The 14,757-nt window shown below is 37.6% G+C and overlaps 1 protein-coding gene across 2 annotated transcripts in view; it reads right to left on the reverse strand.

The window, feature by feature from the left end:
* Nucleotides 1–14,721, reverse strand: part of HOATZ (HOATZ cilia and flagella associated protein) — a 28,764-nt gene extending 14,043 nt beyond the window's left edge. For both annotated transcript variants that reach the window (XM_017883015.1, XM_017883016.1), the window contains exons 1-3: nucleotides 14,478–14,721; nucleotides 13,940–13,981; nucleotides 13,384–13,454 (exon numbers count right to left, since the gene is read on the reverse strand). In XM_017883015.1, coding sequence (XP_017738504.1) covers nucleotides 13,384–13,454; nucleotides 13,940–13,981; nucleotides 14,478–14,703 — 339 coding nt within the window. In that variant the 5' untranslated portion in view covers nucleotides 14,704–14,721. The remainder of the gene's footprint in view (nucleotides 1–13,383; nucleotides 13,455–13,939; nucleotides 13,982–14,477) is intronic.
* Between the last annotated feature and the right edge of the window lie 36 nt (nucleotides 14,722–14,757).

Genomic DNA, 14,757 nt, shown 5'->3' on the forward strand with positions numbered 1-14,757 from the left:
GAAGCAGAGAAGATAAAACAAACTTTCACTGAGTAACTACTAGATGTTGGGCGTTGTGTGAGTTCCTTATAGGTTATCTAATTTAATCTTTATAGCACAGTGAGATGGGCATTACTATTATTACCTCTTTACAGGTAGAAGAAACTCAACCGCATAAAATGAACTTTTATCAGGGTCACTTAACTAACTAGTAACTGGCAGATCCAAGGATTCAAACTCATTTCCAGTTCTGTTGGACATCATTTCCTGTGCTGCTTTTGCCACACTTCAAACACACAGACTTCAAACACACACACACACACACACACACACACACACACACACACACACACACAGTGATGGAATGGTTTCTTCATTCAGTGTTTACTCTAAAAATGAGTTATTAACCATGGTGAAGAAGAAAAATATATTCTCTGCTCTCACAGAAACATTCTTATTCTCATAGAAAATGCTTGTTTATCAGAATGCAGCAGGTGGAGCTAATCCAGCTTGAGCTCAGCCTTGATCACAGTTAATTTACTTATTTGAAGGTATCATGTGGCCCTTTGCAAAATGTGGCTAAAGCGTAAAGATAGTTGAATTATAGTGGTATTTATAAACCGAGGAGCTTTGTAAGATCGTAGTGTAAATGAAATATTTATGCAAGGATTTTAAATTATAAATTAATTGTAAAATGGGAATTACATTCCAAATTCAGAATATTACCTAGGCAGAGACAAGGTTCTATGGTTTGACAGAAATTGAGAACATTATCAGACTTTTATTTCCTTAAGGCTCCAGAATTTAATTTAATTTTTTTTTTTTTTTTTTGAGACAGGGTCTTGCTCTGCCACTCAGGTGGAAGTGCAGTGGCATGATCAGGGCTCACTGCTACCTCCACCTCCTGCCTCCTGAGCTCAAGCAATCCTTCCACCTCAGCCTCCCGAGTAGCTGGGACCACAGGCACATGCCACCACACCTAGTTAATTAAAAAATGAATTTTTTGGGGGGGGCTAGAGATGAGGTCTCTCTATGTTGCCTAGGCTGGTCTTGAACTCCTGAGCTCAAGCCATTCTCCCACTTTGGTCAGCCTCCTGAAGTGCTGGGATTACAGGCATAAGCCACCATACCTAGCCTTAATTTTTAATTCTATCCCAGTGATTGAGAGTTAACTGTCTATAGGTGTACTAGGGAATTTCAGTTCATATTCAGAAAGAATCTGACTCCTCAGTGGGTTCCATTGCATTTTTATCTTACAAATGCAATTATGAGGAAGGTGAGAATTATGATTGACTTAAGGTTTTTATCCATTTATTGTTTTAAAAGTCTCACATTTGGGCCTGGTTTTAAAAAGCAGTATGCACCTTGGCTTGCTGATGTTGATAACAGAATGCTTCAACTATGAATTGACTCTATGAATTTACTACCATTCCCTGTGCCTATTGACTGAGATCTGCTATGTTGATTCTACAACTACCATATAGGAAATTTATATCTACTCTAATAATAAGATATAGAACTGTTGGACCTCAAATTATCTACTATGCGCTTTAAAAGACAGGCTGAATAATCAGTGAGAAGGCTTTCTCCAGTATAATATGATTTTAAAAGATAGACCTAACTATAGTAATCTATGGGAGTGGATGGAAGATGTTAGAGGATTATTAATCAGAGAAAGGAAGAATGCTGACTTGCAGGAAAAAGATGCAGATCTAAGAGCCTTTCTATACCTCCTGGAAATTGCTTGATCTTGGCTCAATTCCTAGGTCTGACATATATACTTTTCATTTGAAAAATAACAACTTACTAAAATGAGAAAAAAATTAGTCATTACATAAGAGGGAGTCAATGCAATTTTTCTTAAATGCAGATTTCAATCAAGTATGAATTTATCTGTTGTGAGGAAAAAAAGTGTATTTTCTTAGTTCTGTTACATATATTTTCTTAGTTCTGTTACATATATTTTACCAATAATAATTGCCTGAAGAACGTAGATTTTAAAACATTTACACACACACAAAATGTATGCAGAGCAGAAGTATAAGTGATTTTAAAAACTGCTTTAATATTGCTTTAAAAGGTACTTATCTTATAAAAGTAATAAGTAAGATTTGTATTTTAATATTGAGAAAATGAGCATAAAATGAGCACTGCATTTTAAAATTCAACAAATTATACATATATTGAGGATAACTCTATATGATTGAATTATATGTTATTGATGATTCAGTTTGCAATAATTATCAAAGCTTTTCCTTAGCAAAGACTACTGAGTCTTGAAGATTTTCATTGTTGCTGGTTATACAGATATGATGAGTGGGTGAATGATACTGACCTCATCTTTCAGATATGTCTTTCCTGTTCTGCCCATAAGGACTTAAGAAGGAGAGGTTAGGGATTCCCCACACAGATCACCTCAAACTTCTTCTCTGGCTCATACTTCTTCTTTGAGTTTCTAACCCATATATTCACAGGCCTGACAGTTCACCTGCTTTTCTCAAAGGCATCTCAAACTAGGTAAGTCTAAACTGAACTTGTAGTCCCTCCCCTACAAACCCCCAAACCTGATCTTCATCTAATGTTTCTTGTTTCAGAGAATGACACTACCCATCCTGTTATACAAGCTGCTAGAAAACTGAGTTATCTTTGATACTTTGCTGTACCTCACCTTCCATATCTAGTATATAACCCTAAATACTGGTTATTTTACTTCCTAACTATCCCTTCAATCTATCTGGTCTTTCTCATCTACCTGCATGATCCTAAATCACATCGCATCACCTCCCGACTGAAGTTTTGTGATGGCCACCAGTCTGGTTTTTCCACTTCTGCTCTGGCCACTTTCAATACATTCTCCATATTACAGTCTGCTGATCTTTCTCAAGCAAATGTGATATTCTCATTCCCCAATTTAAACCCTTCAGTGGCTTCTTACTGTTCTTACTGGAGCCTAACCTTCCTCCCACATTATCACACTGGCCATTCAGCTTTTGACATGCACGGTGCCTGTTCCCAGCACAGGGTCTCTGCACATGCTGTTTTCGCTGTCTGGAATGCTCTTCCAATGTTCCCTCCACCCTGTCTTTCTGACCTAGTTAATGCCTGTTCTTCCTTTAAATCTCAGTCTGGTTAATCTTTGTAGAAATCCTCCCTGATTCCCTTGATTGGATCAATACCACCCTATTAAATTATCCTAACATCACTGTAATTTTTTCAGAAATATTTATCTCCCTGATTAGACTCCAAATTTCATATAAGGGCAGAGTTCATATCTTTGACCCACTTCCCATTTGCCCCGAGAACACTGTGCTGGCAGTGAGCTGCACTTTTTTTTTTTCTAAATGGGAAATAGGTTAAAACATGTTTTGTTGTTGTTGTTCATCATTGTACTCCAGTGCCTAGCACAATGCCAGGCACATAGAAGTGCTCAATAAATATTTGTTGAATGAATCTTGCACAATTCTTCCAAATAAAATTCTCCCATCTTTTGGGCCCATGATTCATCTTACTGTTTGTGGCTTTGCTTGGCCCTTCTTGCTTGAACTTGACATTGCCTTTTCAGTGTTGACCTCTAACTTGCCTAGATTTCTTTTGAAGCCTACAGAGTTTTCAGTTGCTTCTGGCCAACATTCTGTAAAGTTCAGCTCGGCTCCATGATTTCAGTGCAGGGCGCCTACATGTCTGGAGTAAAACCTAAACAATGTCCAATCCAACTTCACACATACAGACTAATGTCTACACTTATACTACCAGCTATTTTATCTATTGGCATCATTTATGACCAGAAACTCCAGAGAATGCAAAGATAATATATAAAACGTAACCATAATTAAGAACTATCTTTTTTCTATTTTAGTTATTCAGTGCTCTAAAATGTGTCCTTTATAATAAAAGTTTCAAAGTTTATCCTAAATAACTTTTAGGGTTTTTTTTTTTTTAAACAAATTGCTAAATTACTGTTACAATGAAAATATGCACATTTTCCTGTTATGTGTGGTGGCTCACGCCTGTAATCCCAGCACTTTGGGAGGCTGAGGTGGGTAAATTGCTTGAGCTCAAGAGTTCAAGACCAGCCTGGGCAGCATGGCAAAACCCTCCCTCTACAAAAAATACAAAAAATGTAGCTGGATGTGGTGGGGTGCACCTGTAGTCCCAGAAACTTTGGAGGCTGAGGCTGAGGTGGGAGAATCACTTGAACCCAAGAAAGTTGAGGCTGCAGTGAGCCATGATCATGCCACTGTACTTCATTCTGGGTGACAGAGTGAGACCTTGTCTAAAAAAAAGAAAAAGAAAAAAGAAAAAGAAAATACGCACATTTTCTTTAAAAGCTATTCATCAAAGCTTATATCAACAATAAAATCAAATAGATTTTTGAATATTTTTTTGACTTGGCCAAGAAAGTCAAAATAATCATAGGTAGGTCAATTTGTCTCCTGTATTGATGGTTCTAAACTTTCTGGGTTTTCTGCATATGGCAGTAAGGAATGATACAAACATAAAGCAATGTGATTGGAGTTGGGAGAAGGGTATATGCTTCTAGTATGCTGCTTTCTTTCCTTCTTTTTTTGGCCAAGCATCTCTTTGGTACCAAAGTTCTAGTATATGGAATATTATCTTGTCCCCTGTGTCCAATTCCTCATCTCAATTTCTTGTCTAGCATTCCAGGTTCTCTGGGACAGGGGTTCTGCTCTATTTTCTACTCCTGACCCTACATTCCAATGCCCATGGCAGGGTTTCTCTTACATGCTGTTAAACCGTGGCATGATGTTTTTAAACTTCTATCAAATTTTTCTGGAATCACTTCCTTTGGAGAACATGCAATGCTCTGCTCATCTACTGTGACTTTCTTCTGTGACCTACAGAGCACGATGTACTTCCACTCTTGTCTGTTGCTCCCACATCCTTTTGCTCAACTGACTGCATGTCTGTTCAGCACCTATGAGTCTGTGAGGCCTCTGGGTCTTGGTTAATATATTCTTGCGCGTTTTCCTATTAAATGAATACTTCATATGACATCTAGCTGGAGGAACTGGGCTATCATGCAGAATTTGGTGCAGACAAGTTAGATAATCCATTTATTCATTCATAACATTTATTTGGTGAGTCAGGAGATCACCTATTTGTTAGGCCCTGTGACTATAATGTCAAAAAACCCATGGTCCTTCAACTTAAGGAACTTTGGAAGCTACAGGAGAAACAGATCAATGACACCACAGTACTATATTATTTCAAGGATGATGACAGGGGGATGCCTGGGGTCCTACAGAATTAAAGAAAGAGGCATTTATATCAGACTAGGAGATATGTGAGGGTGAGAAAAGGCTTGACTATGACTATTGAACTGTAAACAGCTAATTGTAGGTATTAGCTAAATGGGAAGAAATGGGAGAAAGGCATTTCAGGCAGAAGAAACTGTAGGTTTAATGTCGCGGAACTCCTTGGTGGGTTCTTGGAACTATAAGTGGTTCAAAGTGGCTGTAATATGAATTGCACTTAAAGGGAATGGTGGGTAGATGAGGCTGGGGAGGTATGGCAGGAGGCAGATAGTGAAAGTCTTGGTATATTAAACTGTGATTCAACCAGTTTTAGGAGTACAGTTGATTCTCATTGTTTGTCATAGTTATGTTCTAGAATGTCACCACAAACACTGAATCAGTGAACACTAAACCATTCCTCCTAGGTTCCTGCCAGCCGATGGTCATAATGTTTCATCAATGGAAAAATACATAACCTTGTTTTATGTGTGTTTCTGTTTAAAGACACCTTAAAATATACTGTTGATTTATCAATATTAAACTCATGGTAATAGCACTGTAACTCATGCCTGAACAAAGCTTATCTAATGCATATATTTTATGCAGAAGGCACATCACAACCTTCTTGCACTTGGGAACATCAGTACTTCAAGGCCATTTTAAACAGCAAAGTCACCAAAAAAAAAAAAAAAAAAAAAAAAAAAAGAACACTTCACATGAAATAACAAAAAGACTCTTGTTTGGAGTTATGAGAGTGAAACACAAAGGCAAAGCCTCACCTTGTTCAACCTCAGCTGTGAACGTTGTGTGTTGAGCAACTCAAAACATTTTTTTTGAGATGGAGTCGCGCTCTTGTTGCCGAGGCTAAATGGCATGATGTCGGCTCACTGCAACCTCCGCCTCCCGGGCTCAAGCGATTCTCCTGCTTCAGCCTCCTGAGTAGCTGGGATTACAGGCATGTGCCACCACGCCTAGCTAATTTTGTATTTTTAGTGGAGACAGGGTTTCACCATGTTGGTTGGACTGGTCTTGAACTCCCGACCTCAGGTGATCCGCCTGCTTTGGCCTCCCAAAGTACTGGGATTATAGGCATGAGCCACCGTGCCTGGCTTCAATTTTTTTTTTTTTAACCACTTTCCACATGTCTGCAAATGACCATGCAAGTGCCATGGGTATTGATTTTGGGGTTGTGAATAAACTATAGCTAGTAGGCAAATTTGCACATAAGGAATCCATGAATAATGAGGGTCTTACTATATTGCCAGTACAGTGGCTTGGGAACGGTTCAATTTCAAGAATGAACTAGACAAATGACTATATCATCAGACTCTGAGGCTTTCTTGACCACACTTTATGTGACTAGAATACATTATCACAGAAAATGAGAAAGTGAAGTAAATATAGATACATCAATCATTTATTATCTAGCTCTGATATAATTGCCTAAGAACGTTTTCATCTTGCCTTAGATAGAGGCAAAGTACAAGGGTGCATAATGGCTTTAATTTCAGATGTGTCATGGTTATTCTCTGAGTTACCTGATCCACAGAATCATTCTAGTTCTTCAATAAACCCAATTTGATTTGCCCTGCTGCTTATAAAGTGTTTACTAATTTGAACAATAAGGATTCATGTAAGTGGAACCAAATTGATAGTTCTGCATTAATTTAAAAAAGGAAAAATGTACATGATCCTTTTTTGCTTCATTTTGCATTTAATAGTTTCATTTAATTATGTTTTATGAACAGATAATAAATGTGGATCCTTGCCCAATATTAGCTCAGCATTTAAAGTGTTTTTCATTTTGTTCTTAGGGTGAAATGTATAGAAGATATAATACACAGATCTCTGGAAAAAAGAGGAAGAGATGCATTTGGAGCATGTCTCTATGGAATTCTGAGGCTGGGTCTATATGGGATAAATGAATTCAGCAATTTTTTTTTTAACTACTCTTTGCAGAGCAGGGCTACCCCAAAGGCAGTGTGCCCAGAGTAGCCGAATTCAGCTATTGGATCCCAAATCTCATTCCTTTCCTAATTATGATTTTACAGACTGTAGATGTTACTAAAGAAGATTTAGAGGGGAACCTCATCTGTCGACTGAAAATGTTCCCCAACATTGAATGACTTTTGAAAACAAAGTGGTACTTATGGATGATATAAACGCATAAAACATATTTACATTAATATAATATTTTAATTATCATTTACTATCAAAATATTTGCTTGTTACTATAAATGCACAATCTGTTTTTATGACTCTTCCACTTGAATGCTTTGACAAATTAGGAAGAGAAGAACAAGAATTTAAATGACTAAACATCCTTTATTGGTGAAAGGGAAATCCACCACTTCCTATTGGTATTCCTTTTATGGAGGAAAAGGAATTTTATAAATATTATATTAGGGTGGGAAAGCAAAACTAAAAGCCAGGTAACATTGAGAAATTTTAGGTTTGTCACGGAAGTCAATCCCTATCATTTTGACAAAAAAGAGGATTTTCTTTTATCTGAGCGTCTTGGCAATGACACTGAGGAAATTCCCCACATTTTTGCTTTGGTTCTCTGAAGCTGACTTATAATGATTCAAAGTATCCCTTTCACTTCTTTGAAAGTGATAATCCAACAGTTGATAATGTTAAAAAGTTTTCCACTTTCATGACTCAGTGTCTAAAAATACAACCTTTTGAAGTTCTAAGATTTTTTTTTTTCTTCTGAGAATACAGATTACAGTTCAATACAAGTAGGTATTAGCTAAGTGGGAAGAAATGGGAGAAAGGCATTTCCAGGCAGAAGAAACTGTAGGTTCAATGTCACAGAAAAATGAAACACCTTGTTGGGTTCTTGGAACTACACATTTGTAGTTCAAAATGGCTGCAGCATGAATTTCATTTAAAGGGCAATGCTGGTAGATGGGGTTCCAAGACCCTCAGTGGTTGCCTGCAACTGCAGATGGTACCAAATCCTAGATATACTATGTTTTCCCTTATATATACTACCTATGATAAAGTTTAATTTGTAAATTAGATACAGTAAGAGATTAACAATAATAACTAATAATAAAATAGAGCATATAACAATATACTGTAATAAAAGTTATGTGAATGTGATCTCTCTCTTGGTTACTAAGTCACTAACAGGCATGTAGTGTCTACAGCATGGATCCACTGGAGCAAGGGATAATTCATATCCCAAGTGGGATGGCATAGGATTTCATCACACTCTCAGAATGGCGAGCAATTTAAAACTTATGGATTACTTATTTCAAGAATTTTTCATTTAATATTTTTGAATCATGGTTGACTGAAACCAAGGAAAGTGAAATCATGGGAAGGAGAACTACTGTAATGTTCTCATCATAGCATAACTTGCTTCTGGTTCAAGGAAGTGCCATATAACAAACTTTTGAGGAAGACTTATACTGTGGACATTATTGGTTATATAGAAAGTGTAACAGAACAGATTAAAACCCCATTCCCAAATAAGGAGCATGCCTGGGATGTTGTTCTGCAGATTGCATATTTTCCCTGTAAAAACCTTTGGCTTATATTCATTCATGTTAAAACTATGATTACAGATCATTTCCAAATATGTCATTTACATATATGCCTTCAAATACTGCTCTGACCTCTCCTTCCTTCTCCCAGCAAATGAATTATTTATAATTCTTTTCATAAAGAGATAATCAGCTAAAGAGCTTTCTTAAAGGTGGCAAAACTAGAAAGCAAATTAGTTTTATGATTTCAAAGAATTAGCTGACTATCCACTTATTATAATGTTTTCAGACTACTTTAGAACTCTCAAAGGAAGAATAATGGTCCAGTGCAGTGCTGTGAGGTTTCCTTTATGGACATAGTAAGCCATTTAATCTTGACAGGCTCAATTGTTTTTGATTTCCTGCCATGGATATCCATCACAGAAATAGCAGTTGTGATTAATAGCATTTTGATCACTAACCAAAAGCATTTGTTATAATGTATACCTGGAAAATATTCCAAAATGGAGAATAATATTCAAGTGTAAAAAACTGTAACAACTGAAAAATCAATATCCATTGAGGAGAGAGGGTTATAAAGGTACTTTCAGGAGAGAAATTAAATTCTAGATTTTCATTAATTTTAAGGAGAAAGTGGAAGAATAAACCTTAAAGAGAATTTATGGGTGATGTTTTTTCCCAATTTGAGATGAAAATTATACCTGGAATTTACTTATTAATGCATATGTTCAAAACATGTAGAAGATTCTCTTAAATAGATCATTGTAAATTTTTGTTAGTTAAAAAGATACCCTATCCTCATCTATTTTCTAACATCAAGCTAAAAATTCTAGAATGGTGGTGGCAGCAATGCAGAGACAACATGATCAACTTAGAAAAAAGTGGTATCCAAAACCAGATTCTGTTTCAATAATTACAGGGAGTCGCGTTTCCTCCCATTATATCCATAACCCATGAGATAAAGCAGAACTAGGGAGAGAGGTGATGTGCTAACAGATTAGACTTTGGGTGTATTCTTGTAAAGATTATCAGCCTAGAAAAATTTGCCAGATGAGTCTGTGCAGAAAAAGCTAAACAAAATTGAAATATCAGTATATAGGGCCTTTATTTACTCTGTAATTCATTTAATTATGCATTTATTTATTCAATAAACAAAGATTTACTGAGTTTCAATAACCAAAAAGGCACTAGGTTAAGCAAATAAGACATGACCCCTGCCTTTATAGAATGCATCTGTTGAGGGTAAACTGTGGCCAGGCACTTCACATACCTTACATCAACTCTAAGAGGTGGATATTAAAAAAAAAAATCATTTTCTCTTTTATATATGAGGAAGCTGAGCATCCCAGGAGTTAAACCAGTTGCGGTCGGGTGCGGTGGCTCAAGCCTGTAATCCCAGCACTTTGGGAGGCCGAGACGGGTGGATCACGAGGTCAAGAGATCGAGACCATCCTGGCTAACACGGTGAAACCCCGTCTCTGCTAAAAAAATACAAAACTAGCCGGGCGAGGTGGCGGGCGCCTGTAGTCCCAGCTACTCGGGAGGCTGAGGCAGGAGAATGGTGTAAACCTGGGAGGCGGAGCTTGCAGTGAGCTGAGATCCGGCCACTGCACTCCAGTCCCGGTGACAGAGCGAGACTCCACCTCAAAAAAAAAAAAAAAACCAGTTGCTCAAGGTCACACAAATAGTAAGTGGCAGAGTTAGGCTTCCAAACCCATCTTGTTGTCTCCAAAATCTACTACACTGTGGTGCCTGTAATCTAGGAGGAAAGAGATAAACATACACAATGACCGACAATACACATCAGAGACTGTACAAATACTATGAGAAAGGATATGTGGCTTGCCGTGGCAGCACAGAGAAGAAATCTATTTATTCTGCTAGTCTCTGGGTAATCCCTGAGAAGCCTTCACGGAAGCTGGCATTTGAGTTAGGCCTTGAAGGTAGATGGGGAAGAACATTTCAGGCGGATACATGAAAGTGCACTGCAGAATGAAGAACCAGCTTATAGTTCCAGAACTGAGAACAGTGTTTCTCACATTTGTATTCATACCATAGTTTTGAATTTTAGAATATTTGGCAGCATACCTGAACAATGCCATAGTCAGCAATCATTGTGATACAACAAATCTATTATGGGATTAATTTCATGGACTTTGGAGTTAGGATTGCAGGCTTTGAATCTGCTCTGCCACTTACCGGTTATGGGGACTTTGGAAAATCATTTTAGGCCTTGTTTGGCCAAATGGTGATAATCATAGTGGGCTATTTTAAGGAGTATATGAGTTAATGTATGTCAATTACTTAGTTTAGTGTATAGTACCTAATATACATTCAATAATTGGTTGTTATGAATACTACATTATATTATCTCAGAATATCTATTAGAGCATTCAGTTATTTCAGGATTCTCTTGGTTGCCTTTTTGTATTTTGGCATTGTTCAAATTGAACTGTACTAGATAGTACTGGCTAAGTTTCCACATATACTAAGAAGGCAGTTTCAGTAACTTCTCTTTCTTTCCCACTGCCTTACTGTTTTGTTAGGCCTCTTGTCTTCTACTCTCAACAAATGGAATCATCTTCTATATTGCAATGCAGAACCACTAGGCTTAATGTGAATTTGGCAGATACTATGCATGTTTAGGTATAACAAAAATATACTTTTCCTATTCATCACTTTGCGAGCATATATGTGAAGGGGCAAACAGTGTTCCTTGGCCTGTGTGGTTGAGATCCAACTATACAGAGTTGGGGTGAGAGCATAGGAGAAAGCAGGGAGAGTGGTAGGAGAAGACAGGTTAGGGTTGGATTGGAAAGGAATTAGAACATGCTAAGGAGTTTGGCCTTGAGCTTGAAAAGGAAATGGGCAGCCATGGGGAAAAAAAAAGCAGGAGGGCTAGTACAATCGTATTTGGATTTTAGGAAGACAACTAATACATTGTGAGGGATTGCTTTGCATATTCTTTGTCTAATAAGCTATAAATCCTTTAAAACCCAGCACCTTTGGGAAGCTTTCTTGATTTGTTACACCTGATTTTGATGTCCCTCAATGTGTTCTCGTAGTATTATGTGCATACATCTATCATGATATTATAATACATAATAATTATTGACTTAATTGGTTGTCTCCTCCACTGGATTGTAAACTCCTTGAGATCAGGGACCACATCTTATCTTTGGATCCCCAGCAGCTAGTATAGTACTTGCAGGTTCTCAATAAATATCTGTGGAATTTAGTAATTAATATGAATTTATAGAAGGAGCCAAGACAAGGAAACCAGTTCTAAGATTATTAGCCTAAGAGTCTATCATCATAACTTCCACTGGTAATTCACATCATATTGTCTTATTGTTTGACAAAAGCTGATAGAAATGTATTATAATAGTTTGTCTTTAACCTTTTATTTCTAATCCTTTCTTAAAATGAAATAAAATGAAAATTAAATTCCAAAAGCACTGAAGTTGACTTTTAAAGATTTTTAATTCACTGAAAATTAGGCTTTTCCCCTCCCTATAGTCTGGATATAAATATACAGTACATAATATTCTAAAGAGAGAATAAAATGCTAACTATTTCTAATTACCTAATTTGTTTGAGGGAATCACCAGTAGTCCACAAAGTGAATTAATGTGATCAACAAACTCAAATGCATTGTTTTGTAATTTATGTAGAATTCCCGATAAGTCTTTCAGAGTTTGCCAATATGTCCAATGATTAAAGATATTCAGCCAAAATGAATCCTCTATCTTTGCTTTTACAGGATAGGAAAAGTTACAGGAGTGTACTTTATCCATTAATCAAACAAAATGTTTCTATAAATCACTGTATTAATTGCTGAGTTAAAGGCCATGCCTCTATCATGAAAAGCAAACGAAGGATATTGCCAAAAAGACTAGTGTGCTTAGCTGATTTGACTACCCCAATGTGTTTAATTCCAGCCTTTAGTCAAAACAGGTCTAGATGACAGACTCATTCCTCTGATCATTTAATTTTGACCTATTAAGACAATCAATTCTATTTGATTTTTCCTGTTCTTATGATTTTTTTTTTTAAGACATTGTCTCACTCTGCTGCCCAGGCTGAAGTGCAGTGGTGAGATCATAGCTCATGGCAGCCTTGAATTTCTGGACTCAAAGGATCCTTCTGCCTCAGCCTCCCAAGTAGCTTGGACTACAGGTATGCACCAGCAGGCCTGGCAAATTAAAAATTTTTTTTTTTGTAGAGATAGAGGTCTTACTATGTAGCCCAGGCTGGTCTTGAATTCCTGGCCTCAAGGGATACTCCTGCCTAGGTCTCCCAAAGCACTGGGATTGTAGGTGTGTGCTACTGCACCTGGCCTCTTAGGCTATTTCTGTTCTCAGAACACTGTATATGGTTGGGGACCTTACTGGATGGAAAGTGTGTGACTCCACCTCTTTCTGTTTCTCTCTGGTTCTGTTGTTCCTATACATTCTTGGGCTTTTGCTGAGATTGATAATAGCCAATGTTGAATAGAATTTAATTTTCAATTGAAATTCTAATAAAGGTTTTCCTTAATTTGCTCAAGCTGATGCACTAGAAGTAGCAGATTTTTTAATATGCATGTGTTTAAAAAGTCAAGATTATTTAGACATTTAATGACAATCAGATGACCTCCTGAAATATTGGCCTACCTTTTGGAGATACTTTACTTTCTCCTCAGATTCCTGTATCTTTAGGGCTTCGGCAAAGATGTTTCTATTTTCTAGAGGGAATAAAGTCAAATTCAATCTGAAATAATTTTATCATGATTTTATACTAAAATTGATATAAAATTGGATACAGGTTGAAAGGGAATACAGAGTAGGAAGGTAAACAAAAGTACATGTGGTGTATTGAAACTTTATAAACCAGATTTCCAAATAATTAGAGACTGAATTAATTAGCTATGGCTGCAGGGAACCTCTAATCTCTTTAGATGATGAGTAAGCTCTAGTCCAGAGACAAGAAAAGGTCTCAAAAGAGAAAATATCTGCAGGATCAGAGATTCCAATTTCTACATTCCTGTTCAAACTGTTAAAGAAATTTAGGCATTGTCCTCTGGATAAACAGGGTGGTCCCTGAGCAGGGACTTAGGTGTGCAATTCAGAAAGTTATACCACAGTGTAAAGTAGTACCCTTGTACTTACTGCCTATTTTCTGATGTACCTAGGAGTCAGAATGCTGAAAGGCATAAAAGTTGATACTTACTGTTACTCACAAGGTGGGAAGACTGCAAGGAGTGACTGTTCTCTAAAAAATACAAAAGGGAAGTAAAGAAATCATTGGAAGAGACCACAACATTAAAGGCGTTTGAATTTTTTATACCATAACAATTCCATAACTGTTTCCACATTCTAGGCCTCACCAGGGGCTTCCAGGTCCAGGAAGTCCGTTAGTAATGTTGACTCCACCTTCATCTTTCTCCCGGGCTTTTCATGTTTGAATTCAACTGTGTATTTGAATTCAGTTGTGTAAACTGTCCTTTCAGCCAACAAATAGCATTTCCTCAGATTATTCTATATTGTTTACCACATAGATGCTATAATTTAAGGAAAACTTATGTGTGTTTAGATGTAACAAATATACCACTGATCTTTTTCGGGTGGAAGGGTTGCTGGAAGTATTTGTATGTGCCTATAACTATTTGTATATACCATTGCAATTTCTCCTGGAAGGGGCTCTGGTATCTGCAGGCCGGTTACGGTGGAGGCAGATATGACTGACAGGAGGCCGCTACTCTACTCACCAGACCCTCTGCTCCTCCGGGGCCGCGCCACCGGCAGACGCTGACTGCTGTCTCTGCGCAGCACCAGCTGAGATTCGCTAGGGGGATACATCGACGCCGAGATCCAGAACTGCTTAGCCAAGTTGGCATCTTGTTCCGAGGAGCCGGCAAATACCAGTAATCCCGGGGGGCAAATTTCCTGAGACTCCTTTCGGCCGCTAGGTTCTTCGCTGGGTCCCGTTTCCATGGCAACTGAGGACGCTCCTCCAAGCGTCCTTGCCCCTCCCCCCGCCCCGCCCCC

This window comes from Rhinopithecus bieti, unplaced genomic scaffold (assembly GCF_001698545.2).
Source record: "Rhinopithecus bieti isolate Rb0 unplaced genomic scaffold, ASM169854v2 scaffold_11964, whole genome shotgun sequence".
Lineage (NCBI taxonomy): Eukaryota > Metazoa > Chordata > Mammalia > Primates > Cercopithecidae > Rhinopithecus > Rhinopithecus bieti.